The following is a 20,259-nucleotide window of genomic DNA, read 5'->3' on the forward strand; positions in this document are numbered from 1 at the left end:
ATAAAATAATCAAAATGTTTTAAAGGAAGGAGATACAATTCTGTGAAGATATATGACAAAGAAACCTGACCTAGACGGTGACCTTGGAAGTTCTATGGAAGGCCCAAATAAGCGGAGATATGACAGGTCGGTGGGAACTAACCACCCAAAAAGGAATGGAGGGTAGGAAGGAAGTACATTGTGGATGGAGAGAGGTCAGTTCCAGGCCTGGTGGGTAGATGAGGCCCATGTGGCTGGGTCCCAGGGGTTCCCGATGAGCCTCCAGAGGTAGGTGGGGGTGAGCACCTGGAGGGCAGGTTTATGATTTGGGTCATTAATCCAAGAGCAACGGGGAGCTAGCAGTGAGCAAAAGGGGGAGGCTGGGGAAGAGATAACATAATTTGCTCTGCTTCCTGAAGGTTACTTGGACTGCAGTGTGGAGAACAGAACAGAGAAAAGCCAGAGGAGAGGATTTCAGAAGGCTGCAGAAAGAAGGTGGCAGCTTGGACTAAGGTGCGCAGGCGGCAGTGCTCGGTGACCCACTGGATGCCGGGGTGAGGGAAAAGGTCAGGGAGGAGGTCCCACCTGGGAGGGGTGGTGGGAGACTGGTCTTCTGCACACGGTATTGGTGTCTGAGAGGTATTAAGAGGCAAGGCCATCCCGCTAGCTGGTCATATGGGTCAGCTCAGAAAAGAGGGTCAAGCTGGAGAGAGAAAGTTGGGAGTCCAGAGCATAAAGATGGCGGGCATGGGTTTGTGCCTCACGTCCGAATACGGGCGGCATGGGGAGAGACGTGATGAGAACAAACTGAGCTTTGAGAAACTGCAATATTAAGGGGCCCAGAAGAGGAGAGTGAGACAGCATGGTAGCAGGAAAAGCAGAAAGAGGCGGGGTGATGGGGGCACAGAAGCCAAGGGAAGACAGCGTTTCAAGAGATGGGAGCAGCAGTGTCAAATTTAAATGCCGCCAAGAGACTGAGCAGGATGAGGCCTGGAAATGTCTGATCAGTGGTTTTTGTTTTAGTATAGAGATGAGGGTGGAAGGCAGTCTAGAGTGGGCTAAGGGATGAGACACAAGAAATGGATGCATGGAAGACGGCAATTCTTAAAAAAGTTTGCCTCTCGAAGGGAATGAGAGATTGAGCAATAGCTGGAAAATGAAGGGGAACATGGGGTCAAAAGAGATTTTTTTCTCTTTCTTTTGTGATGGGACAATGGAGCATGATCAAAAGCCAAGTGGAAAGAGCCAGTTGAGATGGAACAGGTGGCAGCTGATAGGGAAATCATAAGGTTTCTGACAAGCGGGTGGGGATGATATCCAAGGCACAGGAAGGGGAGGCCTGGGATAGGAGGGATAACAGGCGTACGGCTGTAGGTAAGGCTTGCAGTTGTGGTAGCCGGGGCTTGGAGGGATTCCCAGCAGACAGCTTTCGTTCCTCTAGGAAGTGACTGCACGAGGGGAAGGTGTGCGATCAAATCTGAGTAAAAGTGGAGGTTTATGATCTGCAGTATCCTATGGCCCCTCTGCAGGCTGCAGTGATCCTACCATGCTACTTTGGTTAATTGGGGTTTCACTTGAGGAAAAAGAGAAAAGATGGGAGCCGGGTGGTTTGCGATTGGCAGGGTACAGGTGTGCTGGGGCCACTGGCTCCCTGAGGACAAGGGCCTGTCCTATCAATCCCCGCATCACTCTGGGCCTGACTGACTGGAGTGCCAGTGCCCAGGCACTCACTGTCGAATTGACCAACGCTGGGATGATCACTGGTCTCCATTTCAATTTGCCGCTTTTGGTGCTTCTCTAAAAAACCAAAACCAAAGAGTAGGGAATAAACAGAACCTAAATTCCTACATGTCTTCTTTTTCTCACTTGGAAGGAGGCTCTGGATTCTTTTACTCTTCCGTACGGTTTTAAAGGTCTTGTCAAAGTTCTATCCAGGGACACAGTCATATACCCAAGAGAGCTAAGGGGCATCTTTCCATTTTTAGCTTGTTAACACTACAGTGTTTATGTAGCTTTGGCTACCTGTTTAAAAGCTGCAATCTTCGAAATACATACTAAAAATTATCTTTGTCTATGTAAACTATGAAACTCATATCCTTAAAAGAAAACCTGATTCACTTGAAATGACAGAGAAAGGGAACACAGAGTAAGACTGTCCACATTCCAATTAGCAGGCGGGAGATGATGGTGGCATGGACCGGGGTGGGAATAGTGGGGGTTGGCAGAAACGGTGGGGTTGTGCATCTATTCAGGAAATGATATGAAGGATGTGTTGACAGACTGAATGTGGGGAGGGAGAAAAACAGGAGTCAAGGAGGACCTCAAGGCCTGGACAACCGCGAGAATGGCTTCCAGTAATGGGGTGGGTAAAAGTGTGGCAAGAACAGGTTGGAGGGAATGACGGGACGTGCCTTAGACATCCAAGCGCAGATGTGGGCAGACCCGTGGTGAGTATGCAGGTCTGAAGTTCGGAGCGGGGTGGGGGGGGGTGGGGGTCAGGGCTGGAGACACACTTTTGGGGCTCGTTGGCATTTAGAAGGGTTTTGAGCCTATGAGACTGGATGAATTCATCTAGGGAGCGAGTGTAGATAGAAAAAAAAAAAAGGTTCACGCTCTTGTTCAGCAGAGGAACACTGATCTTAAGAAAGTCACCTGTTGGCACAGGCTGGCAAGGAAGTGACACAGCGCGAGGGGGAAACTGCGGACCAAGAGCTCCAAGGCTGAGCGAGCGAGGAACACAGCGCAGAAATTTCAAAGAACTCACATTTGCACGGGCTGGGGATAAGGAAACGCCAGCGCTAAGGTCAGAAGGACACAGCAAAACAAAGCTAAAGCGGGTGGGCAGACGCGGACCTGAAGGCATCAGACTCACACCTGAACAAAGTATCGGCCAAAGCCCGCAGGTGGGGGGCGGGGCTGACGCGGCGCCGGGCGGCCGCGGGTCCCGGGGCCCGTCGGGGCCGCCCCTGCCCGAACGCCCGGCGGCCAGGCCGCGTGAGGAGGGGCCCCGGCGGCGCGGCGAGGGCGGGCGAGGCGCAGGCCCCTGCGGGCTGGGAGGCCACGCTCTGCGGGAGGAGGCGGCCGGCGGCCCGGCTACGTTACCAACTCCACTGAGAGCGAGGCGGCGCGGCCCCCGAGCTGGGCAGGGCTGAGTGACCGGCGGCACCGGAAGGCCCGGGGGCTTGAGCAGGAGGCTCTGGCTGGGGCCGGGCCGGGCCGTTACCTGCTCTGCGCGGCTCCCGCCGCAGCGCCCAGCCCGCGGTCTCCCGGCTCCCGCGCGTCGCCCTGGAAACCCGCGCGCGGCGCCTCCTGGGACTGGCTGAGCCGGGGGGCGGGGCCGCTGGGTCCGCGCGCTTGCGCACTGGTGAGCTGAGTGTAGGACCTTCGGCGCGGTAACCTCCCGCCGGCTCTCCTGCACGCTCGGGGCTCCCACCATCGTCCTGGCCGCGTCTCGAGCGAACGAACGGATCCCGCGGCAGTGCAGCTGTCCCTTCACGCTCTCGGTCGCACTCGCCCATGTGCTGGTGTTTTGAATCCGAGTCCAGTGCGCATGTCCTGTTCGCTGCCGGGAGGTGCACGGACCCAGGGCGCTCCAGGTTGGCTGCTAGGCAGGTAGGGAAAGGAGTGGATCCAGGCCGGCAGGTGTAGGTGCCAGGTTCCCCGGGAAGGGGCTGGGCCCAGCCGGGCAGGTGTAGACTCGTCTCTGCCTGGTGAAGAAGTGGACAGAGAGCAGAGCACTCCCGTTGACCTCTCTTTATAAAGATGAATTTCTTTGGTGAAAGAAAATCTGATCCCAAAGCAATGCATGTTGGTAGTAGAGAATTTAGAATGTACAGCAAAGTACAAAGAAAAATTAAAAATTACCTTGATGATGGAATTGCAGGTGATTTTTAATGATTACATAGGAATTTTAAATGACTGCATAGGCAAAATTATTGAACATTTATATTCTCTTCCTCCCCGCCTTCCCCTCCTCCCCATTGTATTAATGCCAAGTTGAATATCCCTATAAGTGAGTCTTTGAGGTGTGAAAATTAATAAAGGGAAACATCGCTAAAGTAGGTCTGAGGCTAGAAGGGGGAGCCCTTACCATTCAACTCAATTACGGGCTCCAACAGAAGAGCGTCAACAGGAAAGAATGATCAATTATGGGCCCAAGAGGGAAAGATGTGCTTTGCATCTCCTTCAAGATAGCGGCCACCCCCTGTAACTCAGTCAATGAGAAAGTCATCACCCTGAACTCTTGATTTCCCAGATGGACTTTTGAATTCCTCCCAACTTCTTCCTTCTCCATAAAATCATGTTCCTCTCCTTTGTTTGTTGGACTTGCCTAAGGTTTTGCCAGAGTTGACGTGCCCCAAGTTCCAATTCTTTGTTATTCCCGACTAAACCCATTTACTGGCAAAATAACTGACAATTTTATGTTTAAGGTTAAGAGGTCACCCCTGACTCCTTAGAATAAATCCTACATGTGAAATTGAAGGATCAAAGGAAGTGCCCACTTTGAGGCTTTCTGAAGGTATATGAAAGTTTGCCTTCCAGGCAAATGTCTCCCAATCCTTAACCCACATTGGGGATAATCTTTTTAATTTCTTTAAAAAATGTTTGCCCATTTTATTGTTAAAAGTTGATACTTTGATTTTATTCATGTCTTTGCTCAGAAGGATAGACTTTTTTTTTCATATTTTTAGTAACCATTTGTACTTTTCGATTCGCTTTTTTCCTGCCTTTTGCCCATTTTTCACTCGGTGCCCATCTTTGTAGAACTTTCTCTGTTCTGTGAAACTCAGGTCTGCTATATGAAAACTTGGTCTGCGATATATGTTGTAAATATTTACCCCAGTTTGTCAAATACTTTTAAATTTTGTTTGCACTGTATTTTGATATTTGTGTAGAGTCAAATTGATCCCATTTTCCATCTATGGTTTTTGATTTGGATTTTACGTAGTAGGGGTAGTGGGTGTTTCCAAACTGACTATTTAGATCTAGTTTTTTAAGGGGTGAGGAGGGGGCAAGGCCTCCCTTTCACGTCACCACCCCTTTCTCCCTGTGCTGTTAGAGCGCCCACTCTTAATTTTGGTGGGCTGTGTTTCAACAACCTTAGGTGGTGAGTTATCCATACAAGGTGGGTGGTGGCGCTTTTTGTTGCTGGTGAGCTGGGCAGCATCTCTCGGAGGACATACAGCAGACAGGTGACACCCTAGACTTGACATTCATGGAAAGATGCCTGCTTAATGGCTGATGGTGTCCCCAGCACAGTAACAAAAGTGGCAGTTTATTATTAAGTGAACATCCCAACCCTGGTACTCAGGACTGGAGGATCCTGAAAGATGGAAGTCCCTCAGAGCTGCTTTTCCCATCCGAATGGTCTCTCCTTTTCTTTGCTAGCTGTTCTCAGTCTATAGCCTTTGTTTCTGCCTTTGAAAGGGGGTGTTTCTTTTCCATCAGTATCCATGTGTCTTATGGAAGGGGAGAGACCTGGTGAGTACAAAGCTGTAGAAATGCCTTTAGGAATTCTGCTACATAGTAACATATGCCTTTATTTCTCTGTATTAGTTTAGTTAAGTCCACTGTAACAAATCACCACAGACCCAGTGGCTTAAAACAGAAGTTTACTCTCTCACAGTTCAGGAGGCAAGAAGTCTGAAATGGAGGTGTTGGCAGGGCCAAGCTTCCTCTGAAAGCTCCTGGGAAAAATCCTTCCTTGCCTCTCTGGCTCCCCGTGCTCCTTGGCTCGTGGCAGCATCAGTCCTGTCTCTGCAGCCCTGTCTTCACACGGTGTTTTTTCTGTCTCTGTGTGCCTCCTCTTCTTGTAAGGACATCTGTTATTGGGCTGAGGGCCCACCCGAAGTCCAGGATGATTTCTTTTTAGAATCCTCAACCAATTTCACCTGTAAAGATCCTGTTTCCAAATAAGGTTCACATTCTGAAGTTTAGGGTGGACATGAATTTTGAGGGGGGACACTATTCAAGTCACTACTGTTACTCTGGTGGTCACCACTGTCATTCCACGTAGTACAAATACGCCTTTATTTCCCAAATATCTCATTTCTCATACACATATCACGTTACGTACACCAAAACATAGCATCTGGTATCATTTATTATAAGATCATCTGAGGATCTCTGCCAAGTTTGGAGTTAATACCTCACACTTTTATCATTAAAATTAGACGAAATCTTTCTTTCATAGTGTGTTTGTTCCTCAAGTCACCACGACGTGCACTTTAGCTACCTTAGGATTTTACCTGTCAATTATACCTCAATAAAGCTGAAAAAAATTCTTTAACAAAATAAGTATTGTTCTTTCACTTAGCATCAAGGACTAGGGGTGTGAAATAAGCCTTCTGCCTCTTCAGTAGAGCACACAGTTTATTTTTGAAGTGAATTTTCTTTCTTTTGTTCTTTTTTTTTTTTTTTTAAGATTTTATTTATTTATTTGCCAGAGAGAGAGAGAGAGCACAAGCAGGGGGAGCAGCAGAGGCAGATGGAGAAGCAGGCTCCCTGCTGAGCAAGGAGCCGGATGCCGGACTCTATCTCAGGACCCTGGGATCATGTCCTGAGCTGAAGGCAGATGCTTAACCGACTGAGCCACCGAGGCGCCCCTGTAGTGAATTTTCTAAGGCAGAGATCAGCTGAGCTTTATTTTAAGACTCACTTGGAATGTTTCGTATTTGTATTAATTATCTTGAAGTTTATTGGAGTCAGTGTCATAGATGAAAAGATCTTTCAGCTAGAGTTTTCAAAGTTCTAATTTGTACATTTTCACGGTCATTATTAAAAGGATACGCTTCTAAAAATAATCCATAGTGTAAAGAGGGCGCACTAGGAATTTGAGGGTAGTGTGTCAGGAGTTCTTCTGGTGTGGTGTGGAAATAGAAGGATTGGGTTCGTGTCTTGCTTGGATGCATCATTTCCTGTCCTCATCCTTGAGGAGGGATAGGAGTAGAACCCAGTGTTAGTGTTGTGCAGATTAAGGGAGTGGTTTATGCAAAGCACTTAGAGCAGATCTGGCACGTGGCACACACTTAAAAATTGTTAGTTCTTGCTTCAAGTAGGCTATTCTTTCTCCCTAGGGCATGTGGACGGAGGTGGTATGTCATTGTCCAAGGCAGTGTTGCCCCATAGGATCAGCAGTTGTATATTCTCTAGGGCACATGAGGGTCAACTACAGTTTATGTTACTAATTTACAAAATCATTGAGAAATATGCATAGTTTATTACTCTCTTCAATCGTATTTGGAGAAAAATGGCTTGCTCATGTGGTAGAATTTGAGACTAAGGTGTTGAAAAAAATACTTTGACAAAAATAGCATATACTTACTTTATGATTTTGAAAATACAGGAAAGAAGAGCACAAATGACCTATGAGCTTTGGTGGGGTTGAAAAAATTTACAGTGCTAAAAAAAAAAATTTACAATGCTAATGACAAATTTGGGGAGCCATCAATCATCTTCACCAAGGGCCTAATTTGGGGAGCAAACTTTGCATAGTGAGGTTCTAAGTTAAATGGCAGCCATCTCAATCATTGGTTCTGATGTAAATGAATCTGAGCTATGTTGCAGGGATGGGGCGTCCCTTCTCGTCAAAGGCGCCTGTCCTGGGGGAGCGGAGCAGGCCTCCAGGCCCCTGGGACTCTGGTGAAGGGGGCAGGTAAAGAAGGGGGCAGGCTCCAGACCCCTCCCTGCTCCAGCATGCCAGTAACCACCTCCTCGGGGAGCAGCGGGGGACTGAAGAATAAAAAGAAAGAGAGAGAGAGAGACGCAGTTATCTAAGAGAAGTAAATAACCCCCTGGGGCCTCCTATGTCCTTGAGCTTGATCTTGAAACCCATCAGAAAAATTGGGCGGTAGCATTTGGGCTTTTTACGCGATTTAAGTATCCACATAAAGAAGACGGAGAGAGTCTGTGACAAACATTTTCTCCCCGCGTCTCTGAGATAGTGAAGACATTTCGCTGGTTGAACTCATCCCTGCTGACAGCCCGCCGCTGCCGCCCTGCCTTGTCTGGGGTGTCAGTGAAACCTTACACGCCTGCCGCCTGTCAGCTTCTGTTCTTTAGGAGCAACAGGTGCGGAAGGGAGAAAGCTGGAAGCGGGCCACGCCTCAAGGCATCTCTTGTATAGGAGTTCACGGAACTTCTTTTAACCGGCCGGAACACCTGCAAGTCAGGGCGCCTTCGCTTATTCCAAGGCCTGTGTGGCCGCTCGGAGCCCCGCGGGGCGGCTGCCGAAAGCCTCGCGGACACGGCGTCCTCGGGGGCGGCGCTGGCGTCTCCGGGGCTTTTCCAGCGGCGCCCGGGCGCTCGGCTGCCCCCGCAGGCGCCTGTGCGTGCGCGGGGCCTGATTGGTGCGCGCCGCCGCCTGGCCTTTTAGGGGCTGTTGTCGGGCGTTTCAAGTCAGTGCTGCTTTTACCGACCAATCCGGTCTTCGCCCGGCCGATCCCCCTCGCGCCCGGCCAATGGCGGGGGAGCCCCGCGCCGCTGCCCGCAGGCGCCGGGCTTAAGTTGCGGCGGGAGGCGCAGGGGCTCAGACGGCGCTGGGCGGCCGCCAGCTCGCACCTGGCCCCCGCGCCTGCTGCTACCGGGCACCTGGCACCTGCCACCTGCCCGGCGCGGGCCGCGGTCGGGATCCGTCTAGCGCCGCGTTCCCTCGCGGGGCTGTGTTGGGGGAGCCCTCTTTCCGCCTGCCAAAATGGTTATCAGAGTGTTCGTTGCCACATCTTCTGGGTCCATAGCGGTAGGTGTCTGCTGGAATGGGTGGGGGCTCTTCTTCCTGTCGGGTTTTCTGAGGAGCTCAGACCGGGACGTGGAAGAAGCGGGTCTGGCCCAGCGTTGGCCTGAAGTTTGTCTTGGGAGGAGTGTGTAAGCGCCGTGGCTCCGCGGGAAGCCTGCGCGCCTTTGCTTTCTGCGTTTGCTTTAACCGCCTTGAAGTGTGGAAAAGGAGCGATCCGGGCTCGCTGGCTGGGAAAGGGATTCCGGGAAGGGGGCGTGTTTGATACTAGAATTTTTAACATGTGATTTGTGTCGCCTTGTGTTCGCATATATTATAGAATCAGAGGCTTTTTCTGCCAATCATTCTGTACGACTTAGACTAATTTACAGTTGCAAATAAATGACATTTTGTGTAACCATATTTGGAGGGTGTGATGAAACAGAGTACCAAAATGACTCCTGGGTGTGATTACAGTTGACCCTTGAACAATGCGTGGGGGGTGGTGGTGGTGGTTAGGGGCACTCACACCAGCACCGTCGAAAATCCAGTATAACTTTTGACTCCCCAAAACTTCACTAATGACCTGTTGACCAGAAGGCTTACTGACAACATAAACAGTTGATTAACACATATTTTGTATGTTATATGTAATATAAGCTGTATTCTTGCAATAAGTAAGCTAGAGAAAAGAAAATATTATTAAGAAAGCCATAAGAAAGAGAAAATACATTTACAATACTTTCTGTGGTTACAGAAAAAAAATCTGCATATAGGTGGACCCATGCAGTTTAAAAGTTGTGTTGTTCAAGGGTCAATTGTACTTGCATGTGGGATGTAACTACACCAAAAGTGTAAAATTAGCATGTGTAATAGTATTATTTGGGGAAAATGATGTCACAGTGACAAGAGCAAACATCTCTAAGGCCACAGTTTTAAACGCTCTAGGAATTCAAACAGGCCAAAAATAGGTACTAGGAGCGGACCCCATAGCGCTGCGTCTGATTTCCCTGGGACCAGGCTCAGAATCACCCCTCCAGTTCCTGCCTTCATTCTGTGCAGGATAGACCTGCCTGAAGAAACAAGGGTAACCGAAGGAGCCACTTCCCCTTGGCAGTGATTCAGGCTTTGATTTTAGGCTTGAACCTGCGGTGTCTATCGGAGACTGACATTTCTGGGAGCATTGGAGCCTTTAGGGGGCTGTGGGAGGAAGCCTTTTCATCAGTCCTGAGGGCTGGACACCAGCAAGGGGGCTGTTTCCTTTTATATCTAGTTCCTGGGCCATCCTGCAGCTTGGGTTTCACTCAGCCTGGGATAATACCCTCGGCCAGCAGCTGGCTGGGAACAGCCCCAATGCTGGCTCTTGAATGCCCCCACCCACAGCCCTGAAAGTTCACGCAGTTTCCTGAGGGCAAAGAGGGAACAAGAGAGAAGAGGCTGGTTGTCCCTCTGAGCACAACCCATCAGCAACGGCTGTGTCTGTGGAACATCTTTTAACAGAAACAGAGGAGGGAAAATTCCAGATGTAAAACCACAAAATCTTTTGTGGCTGTCGATGACCTCAGAAACTTTTAGTTGACGCATAAAGAGCACATTTTTGGATTACTAGATTAAAGATGATTTTTATTGAAGAAAATGGCTTTAGTGGCCTTTCAGTATGCTGTTGATGCTCATTGACAGAAACTTTTACCACTGACCAGTCTTCTACATGTTCTGTAGGCCAGGTGTGAGTGCCCTATGCATCCTTCCAGAGATGGTGAACAAACGTGTGGCGTTCTAAGGATTATTTGATGTCTTACATTCTTGAAGTTTGGGCGTATGATTGAGTTAGCCTTGGAGGGTCTGGAGGGACACCGTTCACTCCAGGATCTTGGAAAAACCACATTAATTCTGGTTCCCCAAGCAAATGTTTTGTTGTCACTTGGAACTGTTTGACCTTGGGAAAGTTATTTCACCTTGCTAAGCCTCAATTTCCTTATCTGTAAAATGAGGATAAGAATAGTATTCGTCTCATGACATCGCCATGAGGATTTAGGAAATAAGCCCCGAGCGCCTTGCATGGTGTCCAGTGCTCAGTGCTTAATACATATTATAATTATTAGTGAACTTCATAATTATTACATATGGCTACTTAATATTATAGTTGTTTTAAGTATTAGGTATTATAATTGTTAGCTAATGTTAATGTTTAAAATATATTTTTAAAAGATTTTATTTATTTGAGAGAGAGACAGAGAGCACAAGCAGGGGAGCGAGGTAGAGGGAGAGGGAGAAGCAGGCTTCTCACTGAGCAGGGAGCCCAACCCGGGGCTCGATCCCAGGATCCTGGGATCATGACCTGAGCCGAAGGCAGACACTTCACCGACTGAGCCACCCAGGCGCCCCAATGTTAGTTAATGTTTATCAGTATTATTGTAGTTGTTTTAATTATTAGCTAATATTATATATGTGAGTCTGTGATGATTATGTTTCAGAAGAACTGTCCCAAGCCACATAAGTGGAATAATTTCTATCTTATCCTAAAGAAGGACAACTGATGATTCCCATGGTATCAGTGCTAGTGATTTTCCCTAGGTGGGGGGATTTCACCCAGAAGCTTCTTTGCAGGAGAACCCCAGAGCAGCTTCCAGTGTGTGTGGTGGTGGGTCTGCAAACACTTTACTGCTTGTTTTTTCAGTCTCTTTACTTTAAAAAAGGATTCTTGCCTGCAACTTAGTCAACGAGGGCATGTAACTTCTAAGGGATGAATGAAATAAATGAAAAAGGAGACCTCTCTTTGTAAGGGCTTATGCATATGCAGCTGTGTGTCATGTCCCTGCTTGATGATAAGGCAATGTCACATGTTTGACCGATTTTCGGAGGAACGTAGTGAAGAGACCTTGGGAGCGGGAGCAGGTCTGTGTCTTCCCGAAGGCCAGCGCCACAGTGGGCTGGGGGACAAAGGGAGAGAGGACTGTCCTCACTGTTTTCAAGATGCACAGCCCTTGGAACCATGATCTTCAAGGACAGACCCTGAGGGTGGCTCCTGGGTTTTTCCATCATTTCTCCAGCCTTGCTTGAGTGTAAATATAGTGGGCAAAAACTCCGCTCTTGAACGAGATGGATCCAGGTGTAGATCTTGGAAAATTCCTTAATTCACTGGTGCCTCAGCTTTATTTAAAAATGGTGATCAGAGTACTTAACCTGGTGCCTCAGCTTTATTATTTTAAAATGGTGATCAGAGTACTTAACCTGGCTTGGCAACCAGGACAAGTCAGTGAGATAAGACTGTGCAGGCTCTTACCTTGTCCAGGATGCTGTGCCACATGTCATGTCATGTTCCTTGGTTCTCACCAGAACCTGAGGAGGGTGGCGCTTTACCCATTTTGCAGACGAGGCCATTCAAGAGTGGACCCCTGCTCAGACAGCAGCCTTCTGAGCCAGGGGGAAATGCAGGTTGCCTCCGCTCAAATGCAGTGTGCTTTTCACTAAGTGCAGTGACCTCAGTTGGAAAAGCTCCTAACTGTTCAAGACAATTAAAGGGAGGTGCCAAGCAAGTGACTCAAAGATCACTCTGACACGTTACAGTAACCAATGGTGGCCGGTGACTTCAGGAAAAGAACACTTTCTTAAGAGTAAATGTAACAGGATAGGAAACACAGAGCTCTCTGAGCCTCTGCTGAAGTCCCAAAGGCTCCAAGTGACCCAGACCCCAGGGACCCCCAGATCCTCCAGAGGGGCTGCCTAGAAAGAAGGTACAGCCCTGGGGGGCGGGTAGCACTGGTCATGGTGCAGTGGAGGGAGGAGAAGGAGCGGGAGGTGGGGAGGGGAGGGTGTCTGTGGTGAGAACGACTGGGTGTGGTGTATACCCTCCTACCCCAGGGGCCATAAAGGGAGGTGCCCTCTGGGAGCTGATGTCCCTGGGGGTCAGCTCAGGAGGCCACCTGGAGAAGAGCTGCACTTTGCCTGGGAGGGTCCATGAATAGGAGGGAGGACTGTGGGCGAGAGGGCCCCCACTCAGCGTGGCCATCAGGGTGTGGGCAGAGGTGACCATGCCACCAGGTGAGCTCATGTACTCCTTGCTTCCCTCTCTCCTCTGGGCTCATCCTAAGACTACTCCAGCCCCCGGCAGAACTCAGGTGCTCCAAAGACCCAGATCAGTGATGCCTTTAACCCAGCTTAAAGTACTGGTGTTTGGGGAGGATAGAAACAGATTTTACTTTTCTTCTCTTTTTTGAGGGGTGAGGGGCTGAGAAATAGCACTTAACACAAGGTCATGCACCCAACAGTCCGTTAAGTTCCTACAGATGCAATTGCTTGTCTTGCAAGAGATAACAGCAAACAGATCTTCCCCTCCCATTTTCTCCATCCCTCTTTGACTTTCTAACCGCAGAAACACAAGTCAGGACTTTGGGAACTGTTCTTCATCGATTCAGAAATCGTGGAATAAAATGAAATCCTTCTATTTCATCTCAAGTCCTGAGGCATGATTAATAGAGGTGGAAATAATGGTGAGGTGGCCAGGCTGATTTGGGCTCCTGGGAGGGTACTTGAGGAGGAAGGAAGACAGGGGTTTGGACAGAATAAAGGATGTTGCCTTCCAAATCTTCAATTAAAAGTAAACCTGCCTAAAACGAAGACATCTCTACTCTTCAAACAGCAAAGTTATCTCTGGAAATAGCCAAAGGAGTACGTAATTATTATAGAGTGGCACAGATAATTATCGACAAGGTGGAAAGTACATACAGAAAACATGATTAATTAAAATAGTAAGTTAGTTCCAATGACCTGTCATCAGGTCTGATGGGATTTTGTAATATTCAGAAATTCAGCTGTGAAGCTATGGAATTGGAGCGCGGTTTCGATGAGGAGGAACAGAAGGGCCGAGGGCTACGCCAGCCTCGCCTTGGGGGAGGGCACATGGTGGAGAAATACAAGCTCCGTCTTTGCTTCTGGTAGATGTGACACTCAGGAATGTGCCAGAAGCTTAGGGGAAATTCCGTCACCCCACACCTTTCTGTATGATTTTTATTTTTGTCCATGCTTGCCCCAAACTGAGTCTTAATGATTAAGTGTTATATTGTAGCTAACGGCAGCCTTCAATTTATTGACCTAATAACTTTTAGTCGCAGTATCTTTGCTATGTTGGTGGAACAAATGTTACTTAAGAAGTAAATGTGTGATTACCATTTATACAAACCTGGGTACGTAACTTATATATACAATTTTATATGCAATGTATATTTACTTGTAAAAAATTCAAAAGTTATTTCTATTCATTTATGTCATATTTATAATTCATACAATATATACAGTCAGGTCACCACCAAAACCAAATTCTACATAATCCAAAACATAATTTGGTTTTGGTGGTGACCTGCTTCCAGGGCTTAAGCATCCATATGTACTTTATTTTTCTTTATATTAAGAAAGAAATACTCTACACATGAATCGATAGACTCATTCACTTTGGCAAAAATGAATAAAAAAATATATGTATATATATATTTTTTTCTTTTGGTATACAAATCTATGAAAGGAATTGGGTTTGACCCAAAGAGGGTTCGAGGCTAGACATTAGGTTTGGGATGGGCATGAGCCTTTTATAGCATTTGTTTGGGATTCTCAAATTCTAATACCTCTGCTAATGAATGAGTTACACGGGAATGACAGGGGGCCTCATACCCTATAAAACATTTTTAATGGCTTGTTTTGATATGAGACAACATTCTATGCAGAGGATTTAATAAATTAAGATATTAGATATTTTCATGTCAAAGAAAATCCTTAAAATTTTGCTCTTATTTTTAAAAAATGGCTTATTTTGCCTCTTGATCATCTTCAGCTTGTTCACTGCCTAGAATGTACAAATGAGTTCTTTGCATTTTTTTCACCCACATAAGCAGGTTATGAATCAGTTTACACAAAGAACTTGGTACACTGTCTTGTGCAGAGTAGAGTGGGTAAATAAGTGTTTATAATTGTTGGGTTGACCACTCTAGACCTCTCTCCCAGAGGCTCCTAAGTGGGGTCCACAGAGTGTGCTCCAAGTTGTTTACCGGTGTGTATGAAAGAGGGCATTGTGCATTTTGGGAGTGAATTCTTTGAAGAGAGAGAATGATTGTAGTTGTCTCTGGGGATGGAGGTCTGAACTGTGAAGAGGGCCACATTCCTGAGCAATGGCAGCTGGTAGACAAGAGCCCGGGGTGGAGAGAGGGGCATCAAGAGTTGTCTCTCAGGTGAGGCTGGTGTCCTGCTCTCCACGTGAGTGGAAAGGAGAAATCCGAGGGAAGACAAGGTTCTTTACTGTGTTGCTCTTTGTGAGCTGGGAGACACAGCCATTGGCTTTTTCTGGTTTTTCCTCTGTCCTTTCCCCTTTCACTCATCTCCAAGTGGGCTTTCCAATCTCCTGTATTACTTCGGAAGCCACTTTAGTTCAATGTGACTCACGTGCCCATTTTCATAACTGTGAGTGAAGCGCTTTTTTAGTTGGGTGTACTTGGTATTTGAGTTTTGTAGTGAATTGTCTTTTCTCTCTTTCCTTCTTGCACTTCTCCCAATCCTCCTTTTTCTTCATAACCAATTCTTATTTGTTTTTTGGCATTAACGCTTAGCAGAGAATTTAAAAGCATATCAAAGACCTCAAGTAAAATCTATGATGAGGGCATCTCTATTCTTATTAGGTTGATTATACCATGATTGAAACATTGGTGAAATTAAAATTTTAGAATTTAAACAATGACTCTGTTGATCCTTTATAATGAAGAGGTGTGACTTTATCGTTTTCCTTGTTTAAATAATAGCAAGATTATTTGTTTTGTATAGTATAGTTGGAGAAAGGATTTCGTTTATGTAAATATAAGCAAAACATAAAAAAATAAACCTAGTCTAATAGTAGTCTTTCTCTACTCTTGACCAGATTAGGAAGAAGCAGCAAGAAGTAGTGGGCTTTTTGGAAGCTAATAAGATCGACTTTAAGGAATTAGACATTGCTGGAGATGAAGACAATAGGAAGTGGATGAGGGAGAATGTTCCTGGAGAGAAAAAACCTCAAAACGGAATTCCTTTGCCCCCCCAGATCTTCAACGAAGAGCAGTATTGTGGGGTGAGTATTTGATTTCTTGGAAAAGTCTTCTGCATGTATGTTTATCAGAAATTGTTTAAAACAGATTACTTTGGGGGCACCTGGGTGGCTCGGTCTATTGAGCATCCAACTTTTGATTTTGGCTCAGGTCATGATCTCAGGGTCATGGGATCGAGCCATGAGTCCAGCTCCACGCTCAGTGGGGAGTCTGCTTGAGATTCTCTCTCTCCCTCTCCCCCTCCACTCTCCTTCTCTCTCTCTTTCTCTCAAAATAAAATAAATAAATCTTAAAAAAATGACTAATTTGGAGGCAGCATTTGAACTTGTTGATAGTTTTCAGGACATGATCTATTTCTACTAATACCTGGATGGTAGACCCATTGTAAGTCACCAATATACAAGATTCACAAAAGGATAGAAGCAATAAAATGGTGATTTGGAAGTTCTTGGGATTATTTTAGGCCCCTTATTTTATTTTGAAGAGTGGAGATCACTTGTGCAAACAAAGTATGCATTTAGTTGGAAAGGAATTCTGATCAGCCTCACGATGTACACATCCATGAATCCAGGTAGACAGAGGGTTGGCTTTCACTTTCATAAAGAATGATTTGCAGAAGTCAAATCTTAATACAGATACAAGATAAATGTGTGGAAACGTATCTAGATAGTTTAAAAACTGTTCTGGACCATTTTGATTACAACAGCAATTTTATTTTATACATTTAATAGTTCATATCACCAGAAAATCACCTCTGCCTCCAGTTCTTTACAGTTCTGCTTAGTAAATCAAATTGTTGAAAAGAAACATTTAAAAACTCAAAGCACTTCAGAGCATGAGAGCTGGAGGTTATCTTAGGGGTCATCTAAGCCTTCTAGGTCATCTTTCGGATGCAGCCAGGGCTCTGGAAGGCAGAGGGAAGTGATCAGTGTTGTATTGCTTCCGAAGGCTGGAGCCAGCTATGGGAATCTTAACTCACCTCTTGTCTTCTTGCACTCAACTGTTGGTTCTTTAGGTTAGCTCCTTTTTATTATTATGTTTCTTATCTAAAGCAGGTAGGGTCCAATTAAAGCCTGAAGGCCGATGCCCGTAGCTACCTGTTTTAGTAAATAAAATTTTACTGGAACACATCCACACTAATTGATTCACCTATCACCTATGGCTGATTTTGCACAATGGCAGAGCTGAGTTGTTGCAGCAGGGACCATATGACCTGCAAAGCCAAAAGTATTTACTGTCTGCCCACTTACAGAAAAGCTTTTGGGGCTGCCTCTGATTTGAAGCACCAAGTGTTTGGTTATTGGAGGTTTGTCTTTGTTTCATAGGACTGATGTAAGAAAGCACCACAAACAGGGTGGCTGTTATGGGCTGTATGTTTGTGTCCCCCCCCAAATTCATATGTCGAAGCCCTAACCTCCATGGTGATGGTATTTGGAGATGGGGCCTTTGGGAAGTGATCAGCTTAGATGAGGTCATGCTGGTGGGGCCTTCCTGATGGGATTAGTGCCCTTAGAGGAAGAGAGAGCGATCCCTCTTGCTTCAGCATGTGAGCACACAGCCAGAAGGCATCTGTCCCCACCAGAACCCAACTATACTGGCACCCTGGTCTCAGACCTCCAGCCTCCAGAGCTGTTGTTTAAGAGCCCCCCCCGCCCCCCCACCCCCGCCTAGTATGGCATTTTGTTATGTGACCCAAGTTGACTAATTCAGTGTCTTAAAATAACAGAAATGTACTCTTGCACAGTTCTGAAGGCCAGAAGTCCAATAGCAAGGTGTCTGTCAGGTTGGTTTCTTCTGGAGGCTTCGAGGGAAAATCCGTTCCATGCCTTCTTCCTAGCTTCTGGTGGTCGCCAACAACCTTTGGTGCTCCCTGGCTTGCAGATATCTCTCTCCCATCCCTGCCTCCATCTCTCCCCCATCCCTGCCTCCATCTCTCCTTGTGTTCTCCTTGTCTCTCTCTCTGTCTTCACTTGGCCTTTTTATAAGGACAGCAGTCATTGAAATAGGGCTCAGGGGTGCTGGTTAAGCATCTGCCTTCGGCTCGGGTCATGATCTCAGGGTCCTGGCATCGAGTCCCACATTGGGCTCCCTGCTTAGCTGCTCACTGGGGAGTCTGCTTCTCCCTCTCCCTCTGCCCCTCCCCATACTCGTGCTTTCTCTCTCTCACTCTCAAATAAATCTTTTTTTTAAAAAAGATTTTATTTATTTATTTGAGAGAGAGCATGAACAGGGGGAGAAGTAGAGGGAGAGGGAGAAACAGGCTCCCCAATGAGCAGGGAGTCCGATGTGGGGCTCGATCCCAGGACCCCGGGATCATGACCTGAGCCAAAGGCAGATGCTCATGCAACTGAGCCACCCAGATGCCCCAAAATAAATAAAATCTTTCAAAAAAAAAAAAAGAATAGGGCTCACTCACTCCAATATGGCCTTATTGTAAATAATTACATCTGTAAATATCCTATTTCCAAATAAGGTTGCTTTCTGTTCTGGGTGGACTTGGATTTGTGGGGAACCCTCTTCAACCCAGCACAGGGTTATATGGATTTACATGACCGTGTTAGCATTCTTCAGAGGCTTAGCCCAGTCCTGTGGGTGGGGGGAGTGTTTTCAAACAGTCTGAATGTGGCAAGCGCTTATTTAAGAGAACGTATGATCCAGCCCAAGGCTCCTTTGGATTTAAGCTGGGGCTTCCCAGGGTGCAGAGAGGATTTCCTGTGTGAGGAAGGGTCCTCCCCTCCACCTCCTATTCCTCCCTTCCCTTACCCCTCCCTACCTCTTGACCTCCCTCCACCATGACCCTTATTTCTAAGAATTGAGGCTCTTGTTGGATGAAGAAGGGAATAGTGGTGGTGGGCAGTTTTGATTTTTTAATAATTTTTTTAATAATTGAAAAATTAATACATGTGCACGCTGAAAAATTAAAATGGTTCAAAAATTATCTCCAGTAAAAATTAGTCTCTCTCCCATGTCAGACCCCTGTGACTCTAGTTCCTTCCCCCGAGGGGACTGGCTTCATGGACCTGTGATCTGGGAAGTCACCCAGACCCCATGCTCAAGAGAGCTCTCTGCTTGGTTCCATGCCCTACTGTCTTGAAATCCACAACAGTTTTTGAAACAGGGACCCCATGTTTCATTTTTGCATGGGGACCCCGCAAATGATGTAGTCGTTCCTGCTTTGACTGACCAATGTTGGCAGTTTCTTGTTTGACCTTCCAGAAATTTTCTATGTATATTTATAATATAAATTATATATATCTTATAGATACCTATAATATCTATAATACAGTAGACATTATATAGATATATATTGTATATTACTTAAAAATGGGAGTGTGCTATACATGTTTGCTTTTTGTCAGTTACTAACCAGATCTCAGGGATCATTGCATAGCTGCCCGTACGCCTTCCTTTAACAGCCGCAAAGCGTTCCATTGTATGTGATATAATTATCGACACAGTGCTCTACTGGGGAACATTCAGGAAACATTCAGCATACAAACAATGCTGCAGGAAATCTCTTTATATACACAGATCCTTGTATTCAGTGTGAATATATGTATGGAGGATAAAATCCTGGAAGATGTGCTGGGTTAAAGCATGCATGCATTTTGCATTTCAGAAGGTGTTGGCATGTGGCCCTGTAATGTACTTGTGCCAACTTACATTTCCACCAGCCTCGCTGAGAGTGGCTAGTTCCCTGTGACTTTGACAATGTTCTTTTTGCAAACTTTTGGAACTTTGCCAGTCTATTAGATGAAAAATATATTCTACTGCTTTGACTTGAATTTCTGTCTATGTGAGTGAGGCTGAACATCTTTTCCTATGTTGTTTTTTTTTAAATTTTTTTCCTTTTTAAAGATTTTATTTATTTATTTGATAGAGAGAGAGCAGGAGAGCACAAGCAGTGGGAGTGGCAGAAGCAAGCCCCCCTGCCAAGCAGGGAGCCCAATGCGGGGCTCGATTCCAGGACCCTGAGATCATGACCTGAGCCGAAGGCAGACGCTTAACGCCTGAGCCACCCAGGCGCCCCTCCTATGTTTATAAGCTATCTTTTTTCCCCCTATGACTTGCTATTTTTCTATTGGGTTACAGGTTATATTTATTAGTTTGTAAGAGTCTTCATTTGTGAAGGAAAGTATCCTTTTTATGACCATAGATGTTGCAATTTTTCCCCCACATTTTTTGTCTTTTGGCTTTTTAAAAAAAATTTTATTTTATTATGTTATGTTAATCACCGTACATTACATCATTAATTTTTGGTGTAGTGTTCCATGATTCATTGTTTGCGTATAACACCCAGTGCTCCATGCAGTACGTGCCCTCCTTAATACCCATCACTGGACTAACCCATCCCCCTACCCCCCTCCCCTCTAAAGTCCTCAGTTTGTTTCTCAGAGTCCATAGTCTCTCATGGTTCATCTCTCCCTCCGATTTCCCCCCCTTCATTTTTCCCTTCCTTCTCCTAACGTCCTCCATGCTATTCCTTATGTTCCACAAATAAGTGAAACC

The 20,259-nt window shown here is 46.3% G+C and overlaps 1 protein-coding gene across 2 annotated transcripts in view; it reads left to right on the forward strand.

The window, feature by feature from the left end:
- Positions 1-3,347: 3,347 nt before the first annotated feature.
- The window catches only part of LOC116624551 (SH3 domain-binding glutamic acid-rich protein-like), a 64,796-nt gene continuing 47,884 nt past the window's right edge, over positions 3,348-20,259 (forward strand). Inside the window, exons 1-2 of one of the 2 annotated variants that reach the window (XM_032392579.1) lie at positions 3,348-3,591; positions 15,588-15,773. In XM_032392579.1, coding sequence (XP_032248470.1) covers positions 3,496-3,591; positions 15,588-15,773 — 282 coding nt within the window. In that variant the 5' untranslated portion in view covers positions 3,348-3,495. Of the gene's footprint in view, positions 3,592-8,501; positions 8,717-15,587; positions 15,774-20,259 lie in introns of those variants that run through there. The other variant, XM_032392580.1, reaches the window with a different exon arrangement.

The sequence above is a fragment of the Phoca vitulina genome, unplaced genomic scaffold, assembly GCF_004348235.1.
Source record: "Phoca vitulina isolate PV1807 unplaced genomic scaffold, GSC_HSeal_1.0 scaffold68, whole genome shotgun sequence".
Taxonomy (NCBI): Eukaryota; Metazoa; Chordata; class Mammalia; order Carnivora; family Phocidae; genus Phoca; species Phoca vitulina.